Source organism: Apiospora hydei (genome assembly GCF_038363865.1).
Source record: "Apiospora hydei strain CBS 114990 chromosome Unknown utg000008l_segment0_segment0, whole genome shotgun sequence".
NCBI classification, from domain to species: Eukaryota; Fungi; Ascomycota; class Sordariomycetes; order Amphisphaeriales; family Apiosporaceae; genus Apiospora; species Apiospora hydei.
The window spans coordinates 521,897-547,969 of NW_027117367.1; the positions used below are offsets into that span (position 1 = coordinate 521,897).

The 26,073-nt window shown below is 41.6% G+C and overlaps 6 protein-coding genes across 6 annotated transcripts; 3 read left to right on the forward strand and 3 right to left on the reverse strand.

Moving 5' to 3' along the window:
* Positions 1–13: 13 nt before the first annotated feature.
* Positions 14–922, reverse strand: PG997_010698 (uncharacterized protein; the record flags this gene model as incomplete). Its single annotated transcript, XM_066815013.1, has 1 exon — positions 14–922. The coding sequence occupies one exon, from the start codon at positions 920–922 to the stop codon at positions 14–16; it is 909 nt and encodes a 302-aa protein (XP_066664303.1).
* Positions 923–2,557: 1,635 nt separating this feature from the next.
* PG997_010699 (uncharacterized protein) lies at positions 2,558–3,283 on the reverse strand (the record flags this gene model as incomplete). The annotated part of the gene is made up of 1 exon (XM_066815014.1): positions 2,558–3,283. The coding sequence occupies one exon, from the start codon at positions 3,281–3,283 to the stop codon at positions 2,558–2,560; it is 726 nt and encodes a 241-aa protein (XP_066664304.1).
* A 619-nt stretch (positions 3,284–3,902) lies between these two features.
* Positions 3,903–5,796, forward strand: PG997_010700 (uncharacterized protein; the record flags this gene model as incomplete). The annotated part of the gene is made up of 4 exons (XM_066815015.1): positions 3,903–3,917; positions 3,971–4,769; positions 5,381–5,649; positions 5,695–5,796. The coding sequence occupies 4 exons, from the start codon at positions 3,903–3,905 to the stop codon at positions 5,794–5,796; spliced, it is 1,185 nt and encodes a 394-aa protein (XP_066664305.1).
* A 13,321-nt stretch (positions 5,797–19,117) lies between these two features.
* On the reverse strand, positions 19,118–20,410 carry PG997_010701 (uncharacterized protein; the record flags this gene model as incomplete). The annotated part of the gene is made up of 2 exons (XM_066815016.1): positions 19,118–20,335; positions 20,390–20,410. The coding sequence occupies 2 exons, from the start codon at positions 20,408–20,410 to the stop codon at positions 19,118–19,120; spliced, it is 1,239 nt and encodes a 412-aa protein (XP_066664306.1).
* Positions 20,411–21,730: 1,320 nt separating this feature from the next.
* PG997_010702 (uncharacterized protein) lies at positions 21,731–22,818 on the forward strand (the record flags this gene model as incomplete). Its single annotated transcript, XM_066815017.1, has 3 exons — positions 21,731–22,208; positions 22,292–22,479; positions 22,537–22,818. The coding sequence occupies 3 exons, from the start codon at positions 21,731–21,733 to the stop codon at positions 22,816–22,818; spliced, it is 948 nt and encodes a 315-aa protein (XP_066664307.1).
* Positions 22,819–23,803: 985 nt separating this feature from the next.
* Positions 23,804–25,099, forward strand: PG997_010703 (uncharacterized protein; the record flags this gene model as incomplete). Its single annotated transcript, XM_066815018.1, has 3 exons — positions 23,804–24,275; positions 24,411–24,822; positions 24,925–25,099. 3 exons carry the CDS (start codon positions 23,804–23,806, stop codon positions 25,097–25,099), a joined length of 1,059 nt encoding a protein of 352 aa, XP_066664308.1.
* Positions 25,100–26,073: the final 974 nt, after the last annotated feature.

Below are 26,073 nucleotides of genomic sequence, written 5' to 3' on the forward strand. Positions count from 1 at the left end.
GGCCTGCTTGCGTTCAATCTGCGCCTGCAGCTTCGCCCGCTTCTGCTTCGCGATCTCCTTTTGAGTGTTTTCCCGGGCGCGGAACGGCTGTGGCGTGGATCTGAAAGAGTCGGTATTCGCGTCGTAGTACCCGCCTGCGTACAGCCCGCCGTGTATGTACATCCCGCTCACGCGGGGGATGGGGGAAGCGACGGCCCTTGGGACGAGCCTCGATGCATTCGTCGTCGTTGTCGTTTTCTTTGTCGCTGTCCTCTGCCTCGCTGTTGTTGCCAAAGAGGCTCGAGAGTGACTCGGCCTCGGACCCGGACCCGGACTTGTCCTCGTCCTCGATGCTCGAGGAGAAGGAGTCTGACTTGGCTGAGGCTGGTGGTGAAGGAAGGCGGCGAGCAGGGAGAATAGTAGTAGTAGTAGTAGAAGAAGAAGAAGAAGAGTTGACCTTGGTCTTGGTATTGGTCTTCTTGAGGATGAGGTTTCTCTGCTTTTGGAGCTCAATCTGTTGGCTCATCCGGGCTTCCTTCCTGGCGAGGTTGTTGTTGGGCTTGCTTGTAGGACCCGATGAAGAAGAAGTAGAAGTAGAAGAAGCAGATGGCGAAGGAAGAGGCTTGTTGTTATTGTCGTTCTTGCTCTTCTTCTCGGCTGTCCGAATTGATAGAGTAGTAGAAGAGGAAGCAGCAGCAGCAGGAGAAGAAGGGAGAGGCACCTGCTCCGGCTGGTTGTTAGTGGGCTTCTTGGGAGGAGCACCACCATCCCGGAAAGAAATGCTGAGCTTGCTGCGTTCCAGAGGCGGGAGGCCTAAGCCCACCTTCTGGAGGTAGTGGCTGTGGCCGTACTTGGTCTCGTAGCCGGCGTCGTAATTGGCCCGGCGGGTCTGGGACTCCTTGTTGAGGTAGCGGAGAGCCTTGTTCTTGAAGGTGATACCCATTTTGACGGTAGTAGAAAGAGGTACTGAGTAAGTTAAGTTGATTAAGGTGGGTTGAGGTGAGAATGAGAGTGAGAATGTCTCAAAGTTGACTGAGTGATGTGCCAAGTGGTTGGTTTGATGGTCTGCCTAGAAGGTAACAGGAAAGAGACCAGAAGAGAGAAATAATAAATGAAGTAGAGTAACAGATACTTGATCAGAGTACTGTACTGAATAGTTAAAGTGAGGTGAAGTAAGTGTTGTTGGCAGTGTCAACTGGTAGAATGTTGGTATGTGAATTGGGTCTCAGTAGAGTAGAATGTTTGGACAAGAGAATAGAAGAAGAAGAATAATAATTTCAACTGGAGAGATGGGAAGTATTTATGTGACCCGAAAATTAAGCTTTATTTCATTCTGTAGAACAACGGAAAAAGCTGTTCGTGTTATTCTTCTGTGAAGGTTTCTGATCTTAAGGGGGATGAGTGGCCCGACCTGGCGAAGCATAGTCGACTGACCCGTTCGGGTGTATAAGGTTGCCCGTACCATTGGAACCAGAAGGCTCTAGGAAACCGGTTTGTAAACGGCTCTCAAAGGTCCCATCTGATTATATCGGGTGTCCTACAGCTGTTCTCTCATGACGATACTCTAGCCCTGTATTCTACGCGAGCGTGTGGCAGACGCCGAGTGATCTCACAACATAGAATGTCTACAGCACAAAGATATTGCCATAACGGCTGTAGATCAAGCTGCAGATATTTAGACGTCCCAGGCAGCCAATTGAGCGTAGAAAGTATAAATGTGACTTATACAGTCCATATGGACAACAGGCCACTGTCCCAGCCCCGAAATATGACAGGAATTGCGAGCACATGAGCCTTGAGTTACCAATTGCATTGGTTCATCAATAAATCCAGAGTCATCGAAATGAAATAACCTTTCTTTTCCTGTTCTCTTTTCCTTCTCCAGAGCATTCTACTGCTGTTCGTTGACCGAGGCAGGGTGTCACGTTTTGCCAAAAAGGGGGGGCCGATGAGGCAGCAGTCCCACGAACGTGCGGGTTGGCGCCGAGGGTTGAGGGGGCACAACGCATATTACATGACGATTATCTGTCTGTACGAGAACAATTGGCTGTCCTACTCAGTATGTGTGTAGATTGACTATCCAATTAGTATCATAAGGTCAATTGTGTTAATACAGCTGTAGCAGATGCCATTTCTCACACCTCGGGCCAGTGTATTCACCAAGGATGGACGGAAAAACGAGAGACCAAGGAAAAACGTAGTAATATAGGATTCTATGATACAACAGCTCTTGATCCCCATAACCCAAGCAAGAAAAGTGAAATGAAAAAGGGGAGTGCCTGTCCACCCCAGATATTGAAGCAAATGTTCGCTTGCACTTCGTCGCCGTGTGCTCATAATAATATCTAGCCCAATCTAACCGGGTGGCTGATGCTTCCATCCAGAACGGAGGAATGTCACACAACTTGCACATACAACTTCTTGAACTCCAAAGCAATTTGATGAAATTTGCCACTGTAGAAGGAAAACCGGCCATCAAGGATGATACGCCAGGGCAGCAGAAGCGTAGTAATGAACCTGGCACAGAAACGTCTCGTTCATATGCCAGCGTGTGTGAATCCGTAGCCACCGTCTCGTCCTAGAGAACAGAACTCTTGCTTCGAGGATGGTGTCCCTTCACAAATGGCGCTTTGCGAGTTTCCGCTTCAATGACTTCTCCCAGCGTTGTTGTCGTGCCACTATACAGTTTCCCTTGCTTCTCTACAACAAGAGCAGCAGCAGCAGCAGAAGCAGAAGCCGTCTCTGCAAGCTCGCGGGCCTCCTCTCGCCTCCGAATCAACTCGTGCACCGGGAAATGGGTGGGTACCAAAGAGATCAGTTCCGTGACCAGGTCCAGCAGCGCCTCGTTGCTCTTCCGCAGCCCTTGCACGGCTGCTGCTGCTGCTTTTTCCGTCGCTGCCGCCTCGCTCGCATTATTACTACTGGTAGTTGAGTATGGTGGCGGTGGCGGTACAATTGGGCAGGCTGTCTTGGGACAATCGTCATCATTGCCGCAGTTTGAGCCGTGGTGGCGCCCTTCCGAGATGGACGGGAGAGACGGCGAGCGCAGCCGGCCGCCGGTGCGGCGCCTGATAGCTAGGCTACTGCCGGTTCTCGCAGATTGACGGGGATGTTGCTGTTGCTGTAGACACTGCTGAGATATGTCGCGGATGTGGGCGATGCTACCTGCGTCTTTCTTGCTGTCATTCCTTTTATGGCTTGGTTTCCAGTCAGGGATTTCCTTCTCCGTCCTGCGAGCCTTGGAGTTCGCGGAGGGTCTGGAGTTGACAGCCATGTGGCGGGTGTCCATGACGTTGTTAATCATGGTCCAATCTGTTGGATATGTCGCGAGGGTTGCGGATGGCGTACACTGAAGATAGAGAGTGATGTGTGTGGGCAGTATCGGTCAAGGCGAAGGAAGATTGTGGTGGGAAGACGGAGGCAATTAAAAAGAAAGGACGAAGAATGTCCGAAAGAGGACAGAATGCAGCCAAGGCCCGAATCCCTTGGCCGTTTGACGTCGGGCGCTTGCTGCTTGCTGCTCGAGTCATCGCGTGATCTCGTCTCGTGTTTCAAGGTACGAATAAGTATTCAGTCAATGAACAGACGGAGCGGACGTGCGCATCTACAACATCAGGTAACGAGGGAGGCTTAGATCATCGGAACCTCTTGTTCGGTGTGTATTTGTCTCCACTAACGGCTATTATTACACACAGGGGGTGTGGCCTCCTGTTCGCTGTCCAAATCCCAGGACGTATCAAGTCCCCTCTAATGACAAGAACACCAAGAAGCACAGCCAAGTCCTTGGCGGTGCCATGCCAGGTGCCAGGTGCCATGTAAATAGCAACATAGTTCCCTTATCTGCTTCGCGCTCTATTAATAGGCAAAACAAGGCTCTCCAATCAATCATCCATCCAAGGATCAACCTGGAAAGCCCCTCAACAATGACCATCCCAAATGTATCGGCCCGTAGTGCCTTCGCTTCAGATCAGATCCACTCGATTCCGTACAGCGAGCGGGAAGGCGAGGACAGCGAGTGAGGAACCAGAGTCATAGAAGAGTTGATCTGATCCTCATCCGCCTCCCCCTCCTCCTTCACGTTCTCGCTGTCATCTGTCTCCGTCTCCGGCATCAAATCCACCATATCCTCCTCCGTGATAGCAGCAGGGGCATAGTCGGCGGTGAGGCTGTTCGCGTGATCCATGAGGCGCTCGTTCGTCTCGTAGGCGGCCTCGAGGGCGGCCTCAAGTCCGGCGGCGTGGGCGGCCTGCTCCCACAGCGCGTCGCGCTCCTTCTGTGCCTCGGCAAGTTTCTGTTTGGTGTTCTCGTGCTGGGTGCGGAGGGAATCGGTCTCGGTCTGCAGGGCCTCCAGACGGGCCTGCGTCTCGGCGAGGACGCGGTCGTGGGCCTTGTCGCGGATTCGCTGCTGGCGGTCGTAGTAGTACTTCATGGCCGAGAAACGCTTCTTCTGGAAGTCGATGGCCGCCTCGAAGTCGGCAGCATCGAGGCGGTGGGTGCGCAGTTCCTCTCTGTGAAAGTCGATGCTCTGGGTGAACCAGTCATGGTGCTTCTCGAGGTCCTCGACCTTGGCTTCGAGGGTGGTGTTCTGCTGCGAGAGGTTGTGGTTCTCGTCGATCTTGGTCTTGCAGTAGCTGCTGAAGGTGGTGCTATCGTCGGCATAGCGGGTGAACAAAGCAGTGAGGTGCTCCTTGAGGACAAGCGGGTCATTGATGGTATCATCGGCAAGAATCTGGGACGTGATGTCGATGGTATCCTGGCGGGAGCGCAGCCAGAAGATGAACATATCTGTTGTGCGTATCTGTTAGCGGGGTTGAAAAATCAATCGATGTGCAGGCAGGAATTTGACTTACTGTCCCTCTTGCCATCGGCATTGCATTGCTCCAAGTCCTTCAGAGCGCGGGCGCTTGCATCAACCTTGTTCTGGATGGCAGACATGATGAAGGAACGATGTGAAGGGACGAGGCAAATGCGCCTTCTTTATGTTCCAAAAAGCAACCTGGAAGAGCTCCCAAGAAGACAAAAGAGGCTTGTTTTCGTTGCGCAATTGACTACAGTCGCTGTTTCCTTGATGAATTTTCAGCAGGTGCTAGATGGTCATTCGTTGTTGTGAAGTGGAAGATGAGTTGGCGGGCTCGCCGAGAACAGGATGGGTTGGAACGAATATGTAGTGGCGAAGCAGCTCCATCAGAGGTAGGTAGATTGAATAGAAGGAAATGGCCCCGACCATTCACAGGTCAGTAAACAGGTAGGCTGCACCTAACCAAGGCAGTAGGTGAATGACCAACGAATTCACATGGGGATCACAAGTAATGTCACGAATAAGTTATCGATTCCAGTACGACCTCAACACGAACTGCTAATAAACTGAATTAATCCCCTTAACACACTCCCGATAATTCAGCCAGAACGCTCCTTCTCCTTCTCCTTCTCCTTCTCCTTCTCCGCCTCCTTCTCCTTCAAGCGCGCCTCCAACCCCTTTCTCTCCTCCTTAAGCCGGTCGAGCTGCTCCGTAGCCTCCTCCATCGCGACCTCCTGCTTGTGGCATATCTTCATTGCCTGCTCAACAATCGCCCGGGCCCGCTCGACCTGACCATGAGCCTCCTGCAGAGACGCTCGGGCCGTCTCCCCCACGAACGCGAAGGTGTCGAGCGCCTCGTGGAGGCCGTCCCGGTATGATCTGCGTTGCAGCTGGAACCGGTGGAGGATGAGCTGCAGCCGGGCGATGTTGAGGCGCAGCTGCGAGTTGTTCAGATTGGGATACTGGACGTCCTGTTCGACGATGCGGATGCCGTCGTCGTTGTAGTGGTCATCCGGTGAGTACAGGTCCAGCCCTGGATCAACCCGCCGATTAGCTGGCGTTTCGATGATGATGGAAAGGGGGAGTAACATACGCTCTTTGATCCGGGTGGCAGCATCAAACACACGGAGTGCGATGGACGCGAAAGCAGATTCGTCCTGAGTAGCCATGGCTTGCTTTTGATCGATGATATATAAATGTGTGTCCAGCTCGAGAGGCTTTATATCTGCCTTCGTAATTCTTCTCTGAAAGCCTGCGTAGAACCAGTATTGTGTGCCTTAGCTTTGAGAACTCTATTGCGCAATATTGCTTTCTTCGATGGATGTTGGGCTTATGTGGCGCGAGCGAGTGACTTTTTAGGATATGATGCTATCGAGAGACCCGGGTTCGCCTTGAACTCTATGCCGTGGAGAGTTAACGAGAGAGACAGCAGCTGTGGTTGAGCGTTGTGGCAGATAGGGGGCTTAGTACTTATTATTTATTATCGATGAATGCTTTCTTCTTTTGCTTTTCAATATTTTATACTGTCACACGCATGATAACGAAGGCATGTATACCGGCTTAACGGATAATAACATTCTTAGAGGGTATAGTAGCTAAGAGTGAAAAGAATAATTAAAGATATTAAATTAAATATATATAAACTTAATAAATTACTTTCTTAAAGAGAGAAAAAGAGAGAACGAAAGATTAAAGCCTTTAAAAGTATTATAATTAATTATTAATTAAATTAAACTTAAGCTTAATATAGTTTATTACTACGCGACGTATATTACTTAGCGACGTATTTTTTTATTTTTCGACTTTTTTATATAAATTAATTTAATTATAACGCTTAAAATTAATTAAAACTACTCGCTATCCGATTCCTCGTTTAATTTTATATCCTTTTCATATGTTCGCGTATTGTGACCTGTCTCGCCGTAAACACTACAGCGCTTTTCACCGGTCGCCCTCCGCTTTAACGAACCCCTATTTTTATTTTTATTAGGCGCTAAACGCTTCCCTTTTACCTTTTCGTTTTATAGCTACTGAGATTCCTTAATAATAAGGGTTTTTTTAAGCTGGATTCGCGACTTTTTAGCTCTCCGGCGCTTAAAAAGTGCTAAATTAGCCTCTTTTAATATATATATTTTATCGCGTATAAAAATTATTTTATAAACTATTTTAATTATACTCTTCGTTATTTAATTTACCGTATTTAAAATCGACGTCGGAAAGTTTCTTTAATAAATAAATACCTTTTTTTAAATATAAATAAAGTGCTTAGTTATTTATTAAAGGTTAAACGGCGTTTAAAGGTCGTAGGTATTAGCCGTCCTCGAACGAGATAGGTTAAGTATAAGCGTTCGAAGACGTATATTTAATTTATTAATTACTTCGTCGGGATTATAAGGGATTAAATTAAAAACACTAAATCTAGATTTAATATTATTTTTTATAAAAATAGCGAAATACGCGGCCTTAAAAACGATAAAAAACTCGAGCTTCGTAATATAGTTTATCGAAACTTTAATAAATAGCTCGATTTCCTTTAAATAAATACGCTTTAAAGCCGAATAAAGTACTATATCGAGTAATTAAAACAGGTAAAATAAATAAGGAGGCATACCGAGTATAATAATATTATTATCCTAATAATATACCTCGAATTCGGCCGAAATATAGCTCTCGTAATTATCGATAATTAAGAGGCAGTGAGAACCTTTCGTTTACGTTTTAATATATTTATTAAAGTGTTTAATTTAATTTAAGCTTATTTCGTTATTAGTTTAATTATTAAAAATCGGCTTAATTACTTAATCGCTTAGTAAATTAATTTCGCGAGACTAGTTTACGAGGTAATATTAACTTTAAACGATTAAGAACGGCGAAATATATTAGCTTTACGAATTAATACATTTAATCGCCGTTACTTATTCCTAATTACTAGACTGGACCGACTTCGCTTTTCTACGCCGCTCGGCGCGTATTACGACGAATATTAACCCGATTATACTTATTATAAAGCCGGTCTCGTCGAAATTCTAAATATCTTTATTAATAATCCCGTATTTCGCCTTTATATTCGTAACCAGCGTAAACTAAATAGAAATAATTTTAAAATTTTTATAAAAGCTTTTTAATAATCGTACCGACGATTTATTTTAATCTTTAAGTCCGGGTTACGGTCGATAAAGCGCCTAACCCAGTGTTTACCGACGCGGTGAAGAGATTGGCTATATTTTTTACACCAGCGAAATCGGGAGGCATCCCTCGGATATCTAGATTAATTATATATTTACGAAATACCTCCTTTTTAATTAAATTTAATTTACGTCGTTTAGGTCGGATTTCGCGTTTTAAAATTCGGCCGTAGATTTAATAGCGTAAAATTAATTCGGGTATATTATAAGTTTTTATTACTACTTTTTAATTTATTTAATTCGGTTCGTTTCGTGTTGCTTAAATTATTAAAACTATTCGATCTTTTTTAAGATTAATTAAGCATTATAATTATAAAAGTATTACGCGTTAAAGTTTAATTATATTAAAATTAAATTTAAATACGTCGCGTAGTGGTATACCACGTTATATTACCTTTATTATAAATAATTAATTACTACTTTTTAATAACCGCTTTTTATAAATTTATTAAAAACACTAGTATAACTTTTATTAAATCTTTTCACCTTATCTTAATAAGATATTTACTTTTTTTAAACTTACTCCCTTATTAAGTCCGCTATATACCGGATTTTTAAACGAAGATTCCGAGTTTAATTTCGAAAAGGAATCTAGTTTCGAAGAATTAAAAGGACTAACCCTTAATTATTAATTTTTACTAAAGGATTTTCCCCTACTAAAATTATTAAAACGAATTAACTGTTTTAATTTTAATTAATCGAATCGCTTCGTACTTCGCGCGTAATTTATTAAATTTAATTAATTAATATTAAGCTCGGATTTTAAGCCTTACCTCGTACCGGAATAACTTATCTCTAATACTTTTATTTTAACGATTAATTATTTTAATTACTTACCTCCTTTAAACCTCGTTTTTAAAGGAATCGATTATTTATTACCGTTACCCTCGCGGTCGCGTAAAGAAGATATTATTATAATTTCTTTTTAACTTAATTTTTTAACCGGATTATTTTATATAATCCGCTTAAGTTTATAATTTTATTACTTAATTCGGATAACGATTTCTTTATAACGAATATAATAATTAAATACCCTTAAGAATAGATCGTCGATTTTTATTAATAAATAAGAAATATATTTTAAGTAGTCCGGCGTTACTTTTAATATATTAATAACCGATATAAGGACCCCGTTAACTTATAAGGATAATACGATATTATATAATATATTTATAACCTTATAGCTTAAATATAATAATAAATTATTAAGGCTTTATAAAAATAAATTTAAAAATTTTATTAATAAATAAAGACCTTAAGTAACGCTTTTACTTAAACTATTTAAAGTATTATTATTCGATTAATTAATAATAAGTTCGGTTATAATAAAGTAATAAATTAATTATAAATTATTATTAACGTGGTTTATTATTAAGTGGCCTGTATTATTAAGTGGTCTATTTTTATCACTTTTTAACACTTTTATAAAATTTATTTTAACCACGACACTTTAAATTAATTAAAACTACTCGCTATCCGAATCGCTACTTAATTCTATATTTTTTTTATATATTCGCGTATTATAACCTGTTTAGCCGCAAATGTTACAGCGCCTGCCGCCCGTCGCGCGCCGCTTTAATAAACCACTATTTTCGCCTTCGTCGGTCGCTGGACGCTTCCCTTTTACCTTTTCGTCTTATAGCTTTCGAGATTCCTTAATCGTAAGGGCTCCTTTAAGCTGGACTCGCGATTTTTTAACTCTCTAACGTTTCGAAAGGGCTAAATTAGCCTCTTTTAAAATACATATCCGATTATATATAAAAGTTATTTTATAAGCTATTTTAATTATATTTTTCGCTATTTAGTTTACCGTATTTAAAATCGGCGTCGGAGAGCTTCTTTAATAAGTAAATACCCTTTTTTAAATATAAATAAAATACTTAGTTATTTATTAAAGGTTAAACGGCGTTTAAAGGTCGTAAGTATTAGCCGTCCTTAAATAAAATAGGCTAGGTATAAGCGTTTAGAGACGTATATTTAATTTATTAATTATCTTATTCGGGTTATAAGGTATTAAGCCGGATACGTTAAATTTAAATTTAATATTAATTTCCGTGAAAATAGCGAAATATACAGTTTTAAACGCGATAAAGAACTCGAGCTTCGTAATATAATTTATTAAAGCCTTAATAAATAGCTCGATTTCTTTCGAATAAATACGCTTTAAAGGCGAATAAAGTACTATATCGAAAAATTAAAATAAGTGCGATAAATAAGGAAATATATTAATTATAATAATATCGTTATCTTAGTAATATACCTCGAATTCGGTCGAAATATAACTCTCGTGGCCGTTGAGAATTAAAAGGCGGTAGCGATTTTTTATTTATAATCTAGTATATTTATCGAAATATTTAATTTAATCTAAGCTTGTTTTATTATCGGTTTATTTATTAAAAATCGGTTTAATTACTTAATCGCTCGGTAAGTTATATTCGATAGCTTAATTCGCTAAGTAATATTAGCCCTAAATAATTAAGAACGGCGGAATGTATTAGCTTTATAAATTAATATATTTAATCGCTGTTAATTATTCCCGATTACTAAACTAAACTAACTTCGCTTTTTTACGCTAATCGGCGCGTATTACGACGAAGATTAACCCGATTATATTTATTATAAAACCGGTCTCGTTGAAATTTCACATGTCCTCGTTAACGATACCGTATTTAGCCTTAATATTCGCGATTAGTTTAAACTAACCGGAAATAACGTTTAAATTTTTATAAAAAGCCCTCTAATAATCGTACCGACGGTTTATTTAAATTTTAAGGTCCGGGTTCCGGTTAATAAAGCGCCTAACCTAGTATTTACTAACGCGCTCGCCGTCGCGTAACGCGGTAAAAAAGTTAGTTATATTTTTACATTAACGATTTTAAGAAATATCCCGCAGGTATTTAAATTAATTATATATTTACGAAATACCTCTTTTTTATTCGTATTTAATTTATACCGTAAATATCGGATATCGCGTTATAAAATTCGGCCGTAAATTCAGTAACGTAAAATAATTCTAAGAACGTTATATACTTTTATAGTATCTTTTTTACTTAATAAATTTAAAGGTTTTCGTGTCGCTTAAATAGTTAAACCGATCCGGTCTTTTTAACTTAAATTAAGCATTATAATTATAAAGTTATTACGCGTTAAAATTTAATTAAAGTCGAGAAATAATAAAAGTAAACCACTTAATAATACGGGCCACTTAATAGTAAACCACGTTAACGTAGTTTATTATTAAACGGGCTATATTATTAAGCGGGCTACTTTTTTTAGTTTTTTAATACACTTAAACTTTAACACGTAATATCTCTATAACTATAATGCCGATTTAATTTAAAAAAAAATCGTTTTAATAATTTAAGCGACGTGAAATCCGATAAATTCTTAAACGAATAAGCTACTGCGAAAGTATACGACGTCCCCCGAGCTACTTTAAACTACCGAATTAATAGCCGAACCCCACGACGCGAAATTTAATACCCACGATATAAATTAAATTTAATAAAAAGGAGGTGCTTCGTAATTATATAATTAATTTAAATACCCGAAGAATGCCTCTTAATTTTAATATTATAAGAGATATAGCTAATCTCTTTACCGCGTCGGTAAGCACTAGGTTAGGCGCTTTATCGATTGGAACCCGGACCTTAAAACTCGAATAAATCGTCGATACGATTACTAGAGGGCTCTTTATAAAAATCTAAGTGTTATTTCCGGTTAGTTTAAGCTAGTCGCGAATATTAAAGCGAAATACGGCATTTTTAACGAAGACATTTTTAATTTTAACGAGACCGGTTTTATAATAAATATAATTAAGTTAATACTTATCGTAATATACGCCGATTAACGTAAAAAAGCGAAATCGGTCTAGTTTAATAATCGGGAATAAATAACGGCGATTAAATATATTAATTCGCAGGGTTAATATATTCCGCCGTTTTTAATCGTTTAAAGTTAATATTACTTAACGAACTAAGCTATTAAATACGACTTACCGAGTAATTAAGTAATTAAGCCGACTTTAAATAGTTAAACTAATAACGAAATAAGTTTAAACTAGATTAAACACTTCGATAAACATATTAAAACGTAAACGAAAAGTTCTTACCGCCTCTTAATTATCAATAATTATAAGAGCTATATTTCGGCCGAATTTAAAATATATTACTAAGATAATAATATTATTATACTCGGTATACCTCCCTATTTATTTTATTTACTCTAATTATTTAATATAACACTTTATTCGGCTTTAAAGTGTATTTATTTAAAAGAAATCGAGCTATTTATTAAAGCCTCGATAAATTATATTATAAAACTCGAGTTTTTTATCGCCTTTAAAGCCGCGTATTTCACTATTTTTATAAGAAATAATATTAAATTTAAATTTAACGCTTTTAATTTAATCCCTTATAATCCCGATAAAGTAATTAATAAACTAAATATATATTTCTAAACGTTTATATTTAACTTATCTCGTCCGGGGACGGTTAATACTTATAACCTTTAAACGCCGTTTAACTTTTAATAAATAATTAAGTACTTTATTTATAACGTGGTTTACTATTAAGTGGCCCGTATTATTAAGTGGTTCACCTTTATTATTTTTCGATATTTTTATAAAAGTTATTTTAATTATAATATTTTAAATTAATTAAAACTACTCGTTATTCGAATCGCTACTTAATTCTATATTTTTTTATATGTTTACGCATTATAACCTGTTTAGCCGCAAATGTTACAACGCTTGCCGCCCGTCGCGCGCCGCTTTAATAAATTACTATTTTCGCCTTCGTCGGTCGCTGGACGCTTCCTTTTGCCTTCTCGTCCTATAGCTTTCGAGATTCCTTAATCGTAAGGGCTCCTCTAAGCTGGACTCGCGACTTTTTAGCTTTCCGGCGCTTCGAAAAAGTTAAATTAACCTCTTTTAAAATACGCATCCGATTATATATAAAGGTTATTTTATAGGCTATTTTAATTATACTCTTCGCTATTTAGTTTACCGTATTTAAAATCGGCGTCGGAGAGCTTTTTTAATAAATAAACACCCTTTTTTTAATATAAATAAAATATTTAATTATTTATTAAAAGTTAAACGGCGTTTAAGGGTCGTAAATACTGGCCGTCCCCGGACGGGATAGGCTAAATATAGGCGTTTAGAAACGCATATTTAATTTATTAATTACCTCGTTCCGGTTATAAAATACTAAACCGAATACGTTAAATCTAGATTTAATGTTAATTTTTATAAAAATAGCGAAATATACAGCTTTAAACGCGATAAAAAACTCGAGCTTCGTGATATAATTTATTAAGGCCTTAATAAATAACTCGATTTCCTTCGAATAAGTACGCTTTAAAAGCGAATAAAGTGCTATATCGAAAAATTAAAACAGGTGCGATAAATAAAAAGGCATACTAATTATAATAATATCGTTATTTTAATAATATACCTCGAATTCGGCCGAAATATAGCTCTCGTGGCCGTTGAGAATTAAGAGGCGGTAGCGACCCTTTGTTTACGATTTAATATATTTATCGAGTGCTTAATTTAGTTTAAGCCTATCTTATTATTAGTCTATCTATTAAAAGTCGGTTTAATTACTTAATCGCCCGGTAAGTCGCATTCGGTAACTTAGTTCGCTAGGTAATATTAATTTTAAATAATTAAAAACGGCGGGATATATTAGCTTTACGAATTAATACATTTAATCGCCGTTAATTATTCCCGATTATTAAGCTAAATCGATTTTGCCTTCCTACGCTAATCGGCGCGTATTATAACGAGGGTTAACTCGATTATATTTATTATAAAGCCGGTTTCGTCGAAATTTTATATATTTTCGTTAATAATACCGTATTTAGCCTTAATATTCATAATTAGTTTAAATTAACCGGAAATAACGTTTAAATTTTTATAAAAAGCCTTTTAATAATCGTACCGACGGTTTATTTAAGTTTTAAGGTCCGGGTTCCGGTTAATAAAGCGCTTAACTTAATATTTATTAACGCGCTCACCGTTACGCGACGCGGTAAAAGATTAGCTATATTTTTACATTAGCGATTTTAAAAGATATCCCGCGGGTATTTAAATTAATTATATATTTACGAAGTACTTTTTTTTATTTATATTTAATTTATATTGTAAATATTAAATATCGCGTCGTAAAGTTCGGCCGTAAATTCGGTAACGTAAAATAGTTTTAAGAACGTCGTATACTTTTATAACATCTCTTTTACTTAATAAATTTAAAGGCTTTCGTATCGCTTAAATAACTAAACCGATCCGGTTTTTTTAACTTAAATTAAGTATTATAATTATAAAGTTATTACGCGTTAAAGTTTAATTAAAGTCGAAAAGTAGTAATGGTAAACTATTTAATAATACGGGCCACTTAATAATAAACCACGTTATTAAAAAAAGGGTATTTATTTATTAAAGAAATTCTCCGACGCCGATTTTAAATACGGTAAACTAAATAATAAAAAATATAATTAAAATAGCTTATAAAATAACCCTTATACGCGATAAAATATATATATTAAAAGAGGCTAATTTAGCACTTTCTAAGCGCCGGAGAGTTAAAAAATCGCGAATCCAGCTTAAAAAAGCCCTTACTATTAAGGAATCTCAGCAGCTACAGGGCGAGAAAGTAAAAGGGAAGCGTTCAGCGCCCGATAAAGGTAAAAATAATAGTTTATCGAAGAGGCGCGCGACGGGCGGCAAGTGTTATAATATCTACGGCGAGACAGGTTATAATGCGCGAATATATAAAAAAATATAAAATTAAGCGAAAAATCGAATAACGAGTAGTTTTAATTAATTTTAAGCGTTATAATTAAATTAATTTATATAAAAAGGTCGAAAAGTAGAAAAAATATATCGTTAAGTAATATACGTTACGTAGTAATAAACTATATTATATATTTTAACGGCTTATTATAATATTATAAACTACGCTTTAATATTTATTTAAAACTTAATTACTTTATTATTTTATCGATAGTGCGATTCTATCCCCGGTTTAAATACTCTCTCGTATTACTAATATAAACCCGCGTACATTCTACTAGGTTTTTATTAAACCCCTAATAGGCATCGTTACATTACCGCGTCGCGCGGCGGCGAACGCGTCGGTAAGCACTAGGTTAAGCGATTTATTAATCGTAATTTAAACTTTAAAACTAAAATAAATTATTAATACGATTATTAAAGGGCTTTTTATAAAGATCCGAACGTTATTTTTAATTAGTTTAAATTAATCGCGAATATTAAAGTTAAATACGGTATCGTTAACGAGGATATATATAATTTTAACGAGACTAGTTTTATAATAAATATAATTAAGTTAATATTTATCGTAATACGCGCTAATTAATATAAGAAGGCGAAATCGGTCTAGCTTAATAATTAAAAATAGTCGACGGCGATTAAATGCATTAATTCGTAAGGCTAGTGTATCCCGCCGTTCTTAATCGTTTAAAGCTAATATTACTTAGCGAACTAAGCTATTAAATACGACTTACCGGGTAATTAAATAATTAAACCGACTTCGAATAATTAAATAAATAATAAAATAAATCTAAACTAAATTAAATATTTCGATAAGCATATTAAGTCGCGAACGAAGGGTTTATATCGCCTCTTAATCCTCGATAGCTATAAGAGCTATATTTCGGCCGAATTCGAGGTATACTATAAAAACAACGGTATTATTACGCTTAATATACTTCTTTACTCTTTTTATTTACTTTAACTATTAAATGTAATACTTTATTCGCTTTTAAAGCGCGTGTATTTTAAAGAAATCGAGCTATTTATTAAAGCCTCGATTAATTATATTATAAAGCTCGAGTTTTTTATCGCGTTTAAAGCCGCGTATTTTATTATTTTTATAGAAATTAATATTAAATTTAAATTTAACGTATTTAATTTAATACCTTATAACCTTAACGAGGTAATTAATAAGCTAAATATATATCTTTAAATATTTACACTTAGCCCGTCGCGTTTAAAGACGGCTAGCACTTATAACCTTTAAACGCCGTTTAACCTTTAATAAATAATTAAACATTCTTTTTTTATTAAAAAAGGTATTTACTTATTAAGGAAGCTTTTTAACGCTAATTTTAAAAACAGTGAACTAAATAATAAAAAATATATATATAATCGTATATAAAATAACCTTTATAAAAAATTAAATAACGTGGTTTACTACTACGCGACGTATATTACTTAGCGACGTATTTAAATTTAATTATAATATAATTAAACTTTAACGCGTAATACTTTTATAATTATAATACTTAATTAATTTTAAAAAGATCGAATAGTTTTAATAATTTAAGCGACACGAAACGAACCGAATTAAATAAGCTAAAAAGCAGTAATAAAAGTTTATAATATACTCGAATCGACTTTACGCTATCGAATTTACGGCCGAACTTTAAAACGCGAAATCCGACCGAAACGACGTAAACTAAATTTAATTAAAAAGGAGGTATTTCGTAAGTATATAATTAATTTAAATATTTAAAAAAGAGCTCCCGATTTCGCTAGTGTAAAAAATATAGCTAATCTCTTTACCGCGTCGCGCGGCGGCGACCGCGTCGGTAAGCACTAGGTTAGGCGTTTTATCGACCGTAACCCGGACTTAAAGACTAAAATAAATCGTCGATACGATTATTAAAAAGTTTTTTATAAAAATTTTAAAGTTATTTCCGGCTGGTTTACGCTAATCGCGAATATAAAGGCGAAATACGAGATCGTTAACGAAAATATTTAGAATTTCGACGAGACCGGCTTTATAATAGGTATAATCGGGTTAATACTCGTCGTAATACGCGCCGAGCGGCGTGGAAAAGCGAAGTCGATCCAGCCTGGTAATCGGGAATGGGCAACGGCGATTAAATGTATTAATTCGTAAAGCTAGTGTATTCCGCCGTTCTTAATCGTTTAAAATTAATATTACCTCGCGAACTAGTCCCGCGAAACCGATTTACCGGGCGATTAAGTAATTAAGCCGATTTTTAATGGCTAAATTAATAACGAAATAGGCTTAAATTAAATTAAGCATTTCGATAAATACATTAAAGCGTAAACGAAAGGTTCCCACCGCCTCTTAATTATCGATAACTACGAGAGCTATATTTCGGCCGAATTCGAGGTATATTATTAAAATAATAATATTATTATACTCGGTATGCCTTTTTATTTATTTTACCTACTTTAACTACTTAATATAGCACTTTATTCGGCTTTAAAGCGTATTTATTTAAAGGAAATCGAGTTGTTTATTAAGGTTTTAATAAATTACATTACGAAGCTTAAGTTTTTTATCGCCTTTAAAGCCGCGTATTTCGCTATTTTTACGGGAAATAATATTAAATCCGGATTTAGCGTTTTTAGTTTAATCTTTTATAATCCCGATAAAGTAATTAATAAGTTAAATATACGTCTCCGGACGCTTATATTTAACCTATCCCGTCCGAGGACGGTTAATATTTATAACCTTTAAACGCCGTTTAACCCTTAATAAATAACTAAGCACTTTATTTATATTAAAAAAAGGTATTTACTTATTAAAAAAGCTCTCCGACGCCGATTTTAAATATAATAAACTAAATAACGAAAAATATAATTAAAATAGCCTATAAAATAACTTTTATACGCGATAGGATATATATATTAAAAGAGGCTAATTTGGCACTTTTTAAGCGCCGGAGAGCTAAAAAATCGCGAGTTTAACTTAGAGAAGCCCTTACTATTAAAGAATCTCAGTAGCTACAGGACGAGAAAGTAAAAAAAAGCGTTTAGCGCCCGATAAAGGTAAAAATAGGGGTTTATTAAAGCGGAGGGCGACCGGTGGAAAGCGCTGTGGTGTTTACGGCGAGACAGGTCACAATGCGCGAATATACGAAAAGAATATAAAATTAAGCAAAGAATCGGATAACGAATAATTTTAATTAATTTTAAACGTTATAATTAAATTAATTAATATAAAAAGGTCGAAAAGTGGAAAAAATACGTCGCTAAGTAATATGCGTCGCGTAGTAGTAAACCACGTTATATATATTATAAAAAGGCTAATTTAACCCTTTCGAAGCGCCGTAAAGCTAAAAAATCGCGAGTTCAACTTAGAGGAACCCTTACTATTAAGGAATCTCAAAGGCTGCAGGACGAAAAGGTAAAAGGGAAGCGTTCAGCGACCGACGAAGGCGAAAATAATAGTTTATCGAAGAGGCGCGCGACGGGCGGCAGGCGCTGTAGGATCTACGGCGAGACAGGCCATAATACGCGAACATATAAAAAAGATGTAAAATCGAGTAGCGAATCGAATAACGAGTAATTTTAATAAATTTAATATATTATAATTAAATTAATTTATATAAAAATATCGAGAAATAATAAAAGTGGGCGACTTAATAATATAAGCGACTCGGTAGTAAACTACGTTATAAAAACTTAATAAATCACCCTTTTAAAAAAGAGAAAGAAAACGGAAAATTAAAGCCTTTAAAAAGTATTATAACTAATTATTAATTAAATTAAACTTAAGCTTATATTACCCTTATTATATATACTTATTTATATTAATATAAGGTTAATATTAATTTATATAACCTTCTATTTATTATTTACTACTTATGTCGACTATAGTCATATAGTATAAGTCATATAAAATCTATCAAATCGATGTATAAATGTGAATGAAGGATGTTGTTGGTTTTGTTAGGAGGCCAAGTGAATGTGGAGGGGACTGGAAGCCAATGCCATCCAAGCCAAGGAAGAGTTGGATGGAACCAACAGCCAATCCATATTCCAAATATCTTATACATCACCGGTAGACAGCAATGGAATGAATACCAGGTAGAGTGGACAAAGGAGGCTGGATGGAATCAACGACTGGAAAAACAATAACTGGACGGAGTGAACGATTGAATTATTCACAACTCCTATGGAATAAACACCTGGTAGTGTGGACAAAATAAGCTGGACGGAATCAACGATTGGATTATCCACAACTAAGATGGACAAAACAGTACCTGACTACATGACTGCCATCCAAACCAAGTATGTTGTCCCAAGTCGACCAAAGATGTTCGTTAATCTTTGTAGTTGAACCAATATACTCGCTCAAACTGGTTGATCCTAGTCACGCCAAACCAAAAGCCCTTTGGCATACAATCCAGAAATGATACCGATCTTCCTGTTCAAGTCCCGGATAGCGGTGCAGCTCGTAGGATACTCCGTCCCAACGTAGAGGTGCCTGGCACCTTCGGCCTGCGTCCACTGCGAGACCCAGGACCCTGCTTTCCCCTTTTCGCAAAACTCCTGGACCGAAGGCTCGGCCTGGGCATACTCCTCGGGCGAGTTGCAGATGTGCCGCGCCGCTGCGAATTTGCTCAAGCTGGGCGCATTGGGGTGACCGGCAATTACGATGGCACCGTCGGAGGACTTGGAGAGGTTGTCCGGCAGGAAAGGCAACTGGATGCTGGAGCGGGAGCGCAACGTAGGATGCCGCCGAGACGAACCACCGGAAGGAGGAGGAGGAGGAGGAGGAGGAGGAGACGTGATATCGTACAGCCTAAGGGAAGCGCTGTTGGTCGAGGCCACTACTAGTGTCGTGTCATTGACGAGCTCGATGCCGTTGGGGAAGGGTAGGCGCGCAACCACTTCCGCATCGACGGCCTTGGTCGGGTCTTCGAGCATTGGCGACATGTCGACGTGAACGAGCGTGCCGGTCGGGAAGCCCGTGTAGGTTTCCAGCTTGCTGAGTAACGGGTGGTCTTTGGCAAGGAAGTGGTGATCATTGCTGACGTAGAACTCGTGACTGTTGAGAAGCAGGATGGAATTGGGTCCCCGGATGAGTGGATGTTGGATCGAATGAGCATGGCGTAGGGTGTGAGATTCGAAGTCTAGATGGAAAACATCGACCCTCGACCCATCCCGGCGGTGATTGGCGATGAAGAGCGACGAAGTATCCTCATCATATGCGAGCCCCAGCGTATGCAAGTCCTCACCGGGAGCATAACCAACTATTTGCAGCTGAGTCAGGGCCTCGGCATCTGGCAGCTTGTAGTCGTAGACATAGAGTTCGGCACTGGGCACAGGGCCTGGCAAGAAGATGCCCATGACGGTGTTCCATCGTTCGCGACCGGCATCGCAGCCGACGATAGCAACTCCCCTGCTCTCAATGTGTATGATATCTTCGCAGCTGCGAAGCTTCTCAGCAAACTTGACCTCGTAGGAGCCACTGCCAATGTTGTTGATGTGCCTCAGCCTGTCAGGAGTGTTGCTATAGAACGTCTGAATCAGCGGCACCCGCGGGTATATGAAAGCCGACAGGGCTGCCACGAGCACCAGCAACTACATGTCAAATTAGCAAATAGCCATGTCTTTAGGCAAGGAAAGGATACGAACCCACGTCGACCGTGAAGTCATCTTTGATCTCGAATAAACAGCAGAGGTACCGATTTTAGACCCGTAGGAGTTATGCCAGAATGATTGTCGTCTTTCAAAAATGTTTACGCAAAGGAAAAGAGAAGGTAGCTTCATCCGAAACCCGGGAAGAAGCAAACGGGTCATCTTCAATTTCGCGACACAACCCCATCTACTCGGGCTTACTGATCCCCTAGGACTGGGCTCATTTAGTGGCGCACCCGCCGGACGGTTCGGCATTAGTAGCGTCCAAGGGCTTCGGCCGCATGCTAATGGGTCCAATCATGAATGGCTTCAGAGATCGGGGGTTGCATTGCAGTTTGGGGCCTCTGATACACTATCTATTGAATTCATGTCAATCCTTCAACCGCTATTTTGAGACATCTAACGTCTTTATGTATGTACTCTCAACGTTATTTGAACAACCTGCTGCAATCTCAGGTAACACCCAATTGCTAGTGTGCTTACCAGCAGCTCAGGCAGCACAGCGGGGTAACCTCAGGCTTGGCACCCCTGTAAAAGCAACTGCTGCCAGGCCGCCTGCCCACTAAGTGCCAAATGCAGCTTCTAGTTCCAGCAAAACATCTCCGACGAAAGAAAAGTAAGCATGGCTGTGTTTTGCAAAACCGGCAGGCAGGTCACATCAAGCCTCCATGCGCCACTTCTCTCAGCACCAAAGGAAGCCTGCAGCTTATCTGCGAGCCAATACAGGAACTCACGTTCATGCTCCTAATGGCTCCAGGAGCGTTGAGCAGTCATTGCCTCCATGTCACCCCTCACCCCTATTCCCAAAGGCCCTGGTTCGTTATCTGTAGCTCGCCAAGGCCATCGCGTCCATCTAAACGCCTATGGCCACTGGCGAGACTTCATCAGATCTCATTCAATGGCATCGTCGTTTCCGTCTTTTAGGGGTCTCTGCTCGAGAAGGGAAACGTTATCTACTGTTTCTTGGGTGCTTCTGCAGTGCCATAAGCAGGAGACGCCTAGCTGGCTACTGCCACAGCTGCATGAAGGTCAGCTGGTAACGGCATGTGCTACTCACCCCAGGCCCTATTCTGGGTAATGCATGTACTTGTGTATAGTTCCATTCCTTGAAGGAAGTTGCTTCGTTCGGGCGGCCCTTCTGTAGAGTAGCCTTCGGAAAGAGCCAGTGGCGTCACATCTGCCAATTATGCGGCAGCCAGTGATACGATGATGGGATTACCTGCAAGCTACACAAGAAATTAGGCAGCATTGAGACAGCTTGAACATCACAATATTCTCTTCTCCCATCATATTCTAAAAGCACTCTTACCCAACCCGCGGGAACTCAAGCAGTCCAAAATGGTATACAAACACGCAAACTTGTCCTTGGACCTCTCCTTGTACGGCAGCCACCCCGACCAAGAGGACATATTCTGCAAAACCCTCCTCGAGGACCTCCCAAGCAACCCCATGCCCTACGACGCCGCGGGTCAGTTCACCACCTGGGTGATACGCGAGTCCATGCGCAGGTTGGAGCAGATTCGTATCCAGCCGGCATTCTTCCCAATGGCCGGCACCACCGTGCAACGCACAACCGCGCCCGATGCGAGCGGGCTCACCAAGCGCTTCTTTCAGGGCTTCGCGCGCCTCTGTGCCTGTTTCCCACCAGGCGGCACAGAACAAGACAAATTGATGAAGTTTATCCAGTACTTGACGTGGCTCAAGGACGAGGCCCCGGATTCCTTTCCCGATCCTTTCGACTTGAGCAAAGTGACCATGCTGAAGCTCTGGGGGCCTGGGGTGATTGACCCAGAACCGTTCCGCGTTTACAATGCAGGTATGTTGTCGGCTGTTGGGTGCTCCGCGAGGAAGTAGAGACGTATAAGGGAATTAGCAACTAATACCTGTTGTCTCTCATAGAACTTCTGAGTACCGGTGCCAGAACCGGTATGAACAGATGCTTCAGCGAAGCCGGACTCCGTTGGCGGAACTACCAGTCAGCACTTGCACTCATCACCAAATCGGGCTTGATCGACTGTTCATTCCTCAGCGGGCTGCGAGACATCTTGCCCCAGCGGGACACGGCGGTGAAGTGTCCGACCCCGAAGGTGATGTGCGGTTTAGGGCCCGCTGATATAGGGGGAAGGCTCTGTGCCGCGACGTAGTGGATCACGGGACACGAGATGTTTACCTGGGTCTACGACCGGTGTATGGAGAAGGAGAAGACAGACGAAGGGAACCCCCAGGATATATGGAGCAAGGAGAACTGGGAGACTTGGAAGGTGCAGCTGGATTTCTACAGTAGCAATGATCGGGTGGAGAAGGAGGCTCGATCCTCGGCTGGATATGCCCTGTCGCTGATGAAGTGGGCTGATGAGCATCCTGGGAACTGGGATGAAGGAGGACCGTATTACCTCCTCCCACATAACCAGGGCGACAACTATTGACTTTAGTATCACCTAAACAACGGATACCCAATCTTAGCGAATACTGAATACAGCCAATACTTGACACTCGTGAATCCTGGTGATACAATCCATGTTCATGTCAGCTACGTAGGAGTCAGCAGACACGTTTCAACTGACACCTGGTAACTATATCATCAAAGCAGGTTACCAAACGATATTAATCAAAACAGACTTCACAATGCATTGTTCCCAGCAGAACGGGTGCCTGAATGGACGTTGATCTAGAATCCTAGCTACACCCTTCTTTTAATCTTCCAACATCAAGCTGTATGTCCTTTGCAGAGATATGAAGCGCACGCCTGCAGATCAACTTCGTTACTTGTACCCGGGAATCTTGCCTGAGCCCCGGCGGAGCTACCGTCCTCAAAAGAGCCCTACCGAGCGAGCATTGGACTCCGTCTCCGCCGCCTTCCTGTGCCAGCTACTATATGGTTCATGCTCAGGTGTGTGACAGGAACCCCATGCATAGCCAAAACCATCACGGGAAGCCGAACTCTGTTCCTTGGGCCTTCGGTACCCGTCGTCCCTCCAGCCCTCACTGGCGGAGATCAGATTTGTCGGGCACACCCGCCGGGATTCCGTTTTGGGACAACCCGCGTCACTCACTTAGATGGCATTTAGAAAGAGGGGGATCGCAGCCATCAAGTGGATGAAGCCCATCAGATGGGCCCACCACGAGGTGCCGAATGATGCATTCCATATGGGGTTCTGAGACAAAGGGGGGCGCACGAAAGCGCGGGGTAATGCGGAGATAGTTCCGAGTAAAGCGTGACCAAGCAAAATGCGACGGGAAAATACTTAAGACAACTGTTGAGATACTCACATCACGGATGCTACTCTTTGATATCACTGACTCGAATACCGTCAAATAACCGCGAAAGTTAGACAGAAAGAATAACCGACCGGCAAACAACAAGGGGGCCATTTTCATAATACCTGTTGCCCCTCACTCACTAGCGAAACCATGCGTGCCCTGCGGTACCACGGCCCCGGCGACCTCCGCGTCGAGCACGACCAGCCCGAGCCCGAATGCCTCCCGCACCAGGTCAAGGTGCGCCCGGCCTGGTGCGGCATCTGCGGCTCGGACCTGCACGCGTACCTGTCCGACAAGGTGATCCCGCTGCGCGACGTGCCGCACCCGCTCACCGGCGAGGTCTGGCCCATCACCCTCGGCCACGAGTTCTCGGGCGATGTCGTCGCCGTGGGCGCGGATGTCGCGAGGGATCCTGACGGGGTCAGGGTCGGGGACCGGGTGGCGTGCCAACCGACTATTTGCTGTAGCAGCTGTCCTTCTTGCAGGGAGGGCGCGGTCAATTGTTGTGACTCGTTGGGGTTTATTGGGCTAATGGGAGGAGGGGGTGGGTTGTCGGATTTTATTTGCATTGATGCGCAGTTTGCTCACAAGCTACCGGACTCGATATCTTACGAGATTGGCGGTAAGTGGAAGCTAGGCCCTACCAAATCCGATCTTGACGATCTTGAGGAGAGTGGATAAAGCCACTCACACCCCGTTTCACATACTGACCAAGATACCACATCACGTCTAGCCTTGATCGAACCCCTCTCAGTAGCCTGGCACGCCGTGGCCCAAGCCGCCGTCCAGCCCGGCGACGACGTCCTCGTCATGGGCGCGGGCCCCATCGGCCTCGCCGTGATCCAGTGCCTGCGGGCGCAACAGTTCGGCGGCCAGATCGTCGTGGTGGAACTGTCGAGCAAGCGCAAGGAGTTTGCGCGGCGGTGCGGCGCGACGACGGTCCTGGACCCGCAGGAAGAGGACGACGTGGTCGCCAAGTGCAGGAGCCTCTGCGGCGGCGGGCAAGGGCCCGCCGTCGCGCTCGAGTGCGCGGGCGTCGCGGCCAGTATCAATGCGGCTTGTCGCGCGGTCCGGACCAAGGGGCTGGTTGTCAATGTCGCGCTGTGGGAGGAGCCGGTGCCTATCGATATGATGGCGCTGCTGTGTTTGGGAGAAGCGACTGGCATCAGGTGAGGGAAATCATCCCCCGAGACAGAAGAGTAGCATTCAGTGAATGCCCGCGGAAGGTTACACATCACTGACTATTGAATGTTGTCATATTTAGCCGTGAGTCTTACGGCATCCGACTTTCGAGCAGTCATCGCTGCGTTGGAGAGCGGGCGGCTCCAGGTGGAGGGGATGATCACCCACAAAATCAAGATGGACGAGGTGGTCGACAAGGGCTTTGAGGCCTTGATGAAGGAGAAGGATACTACTATCAAAGTACTCGTCGATGTCAGAGTATGACGTAGGAACGAGCTGAATTCAGGTACGATCGGCCTTATACCATATTAGCCTGCGGTCGCTGAGCTGAGCTTAGCTGAGACGGTGATGACGTCCATTTGGGTGTAACGGCATTGACGACATGTGGGAAATGTTGCCTTCATGATAAAAGAATCTCATTGGATGAGAGATCGTCTCGAGGGATTCTATACTAAATCTATCAGCTGTCGATACTAGCTCGGAACCAGCGGATGATCTTGTCGATCTTTGAATTGGGGTGAGAAAGGGGTGCGGGCTATGCTGAGAAAGAATTTGGCGGTGGTAAGCGCATATGTATGTGTTTTTAAGCAGACAATAGTATGGCAGCAAGTGACAGCCAAGAAAATTCCAAATTCTTGGGCCCGGTTCAATTAGGCAACGATGTGCTGGGATCGCCTCAGGGAATTCTCAGCTATCCAATGTGTCGGAGGTGCCATCAGCTTACCTCATCCCAGACCGCATAATATTAACAACCACGAATGCTAATTGGTACCCGGCGGCCGTCACGGGATCCTACGTATGGAGACATGGTAAAAAAGCTTCAGCCAGAGTTCGTCTACCGGTGGTTCGGGAATGCAGCGATGACCACCCCCATTCAGCTCCGTCCCGCATCTCCAGGACTCCGGAGGTGGGGCACATAATGGACGAACACAACACACTTGGTACTATTGCCGAATAGGGATGGACCGGCAGTCCGACTTTTATCTCACTGCAGGAATGGTACCGGCGGTTTGGTCGAGCTGTTTAGCATCGGAACATGACCGAGACTGTGGTACGAGGCCGGATTGATATGCAGGACACCATTGCCAAGGCATACAGCAGCTGTGACATCTACGCCTAAGACACCGCGTGTAAGTTCCTGCCTAACATTTGTTCTATGTATCTTGAATTAGAGAAGCCTGTCCAAGTTCGTAATTGCAGAGATGGACGCCATACCTCTCGGCCGAGCTCATAGGACA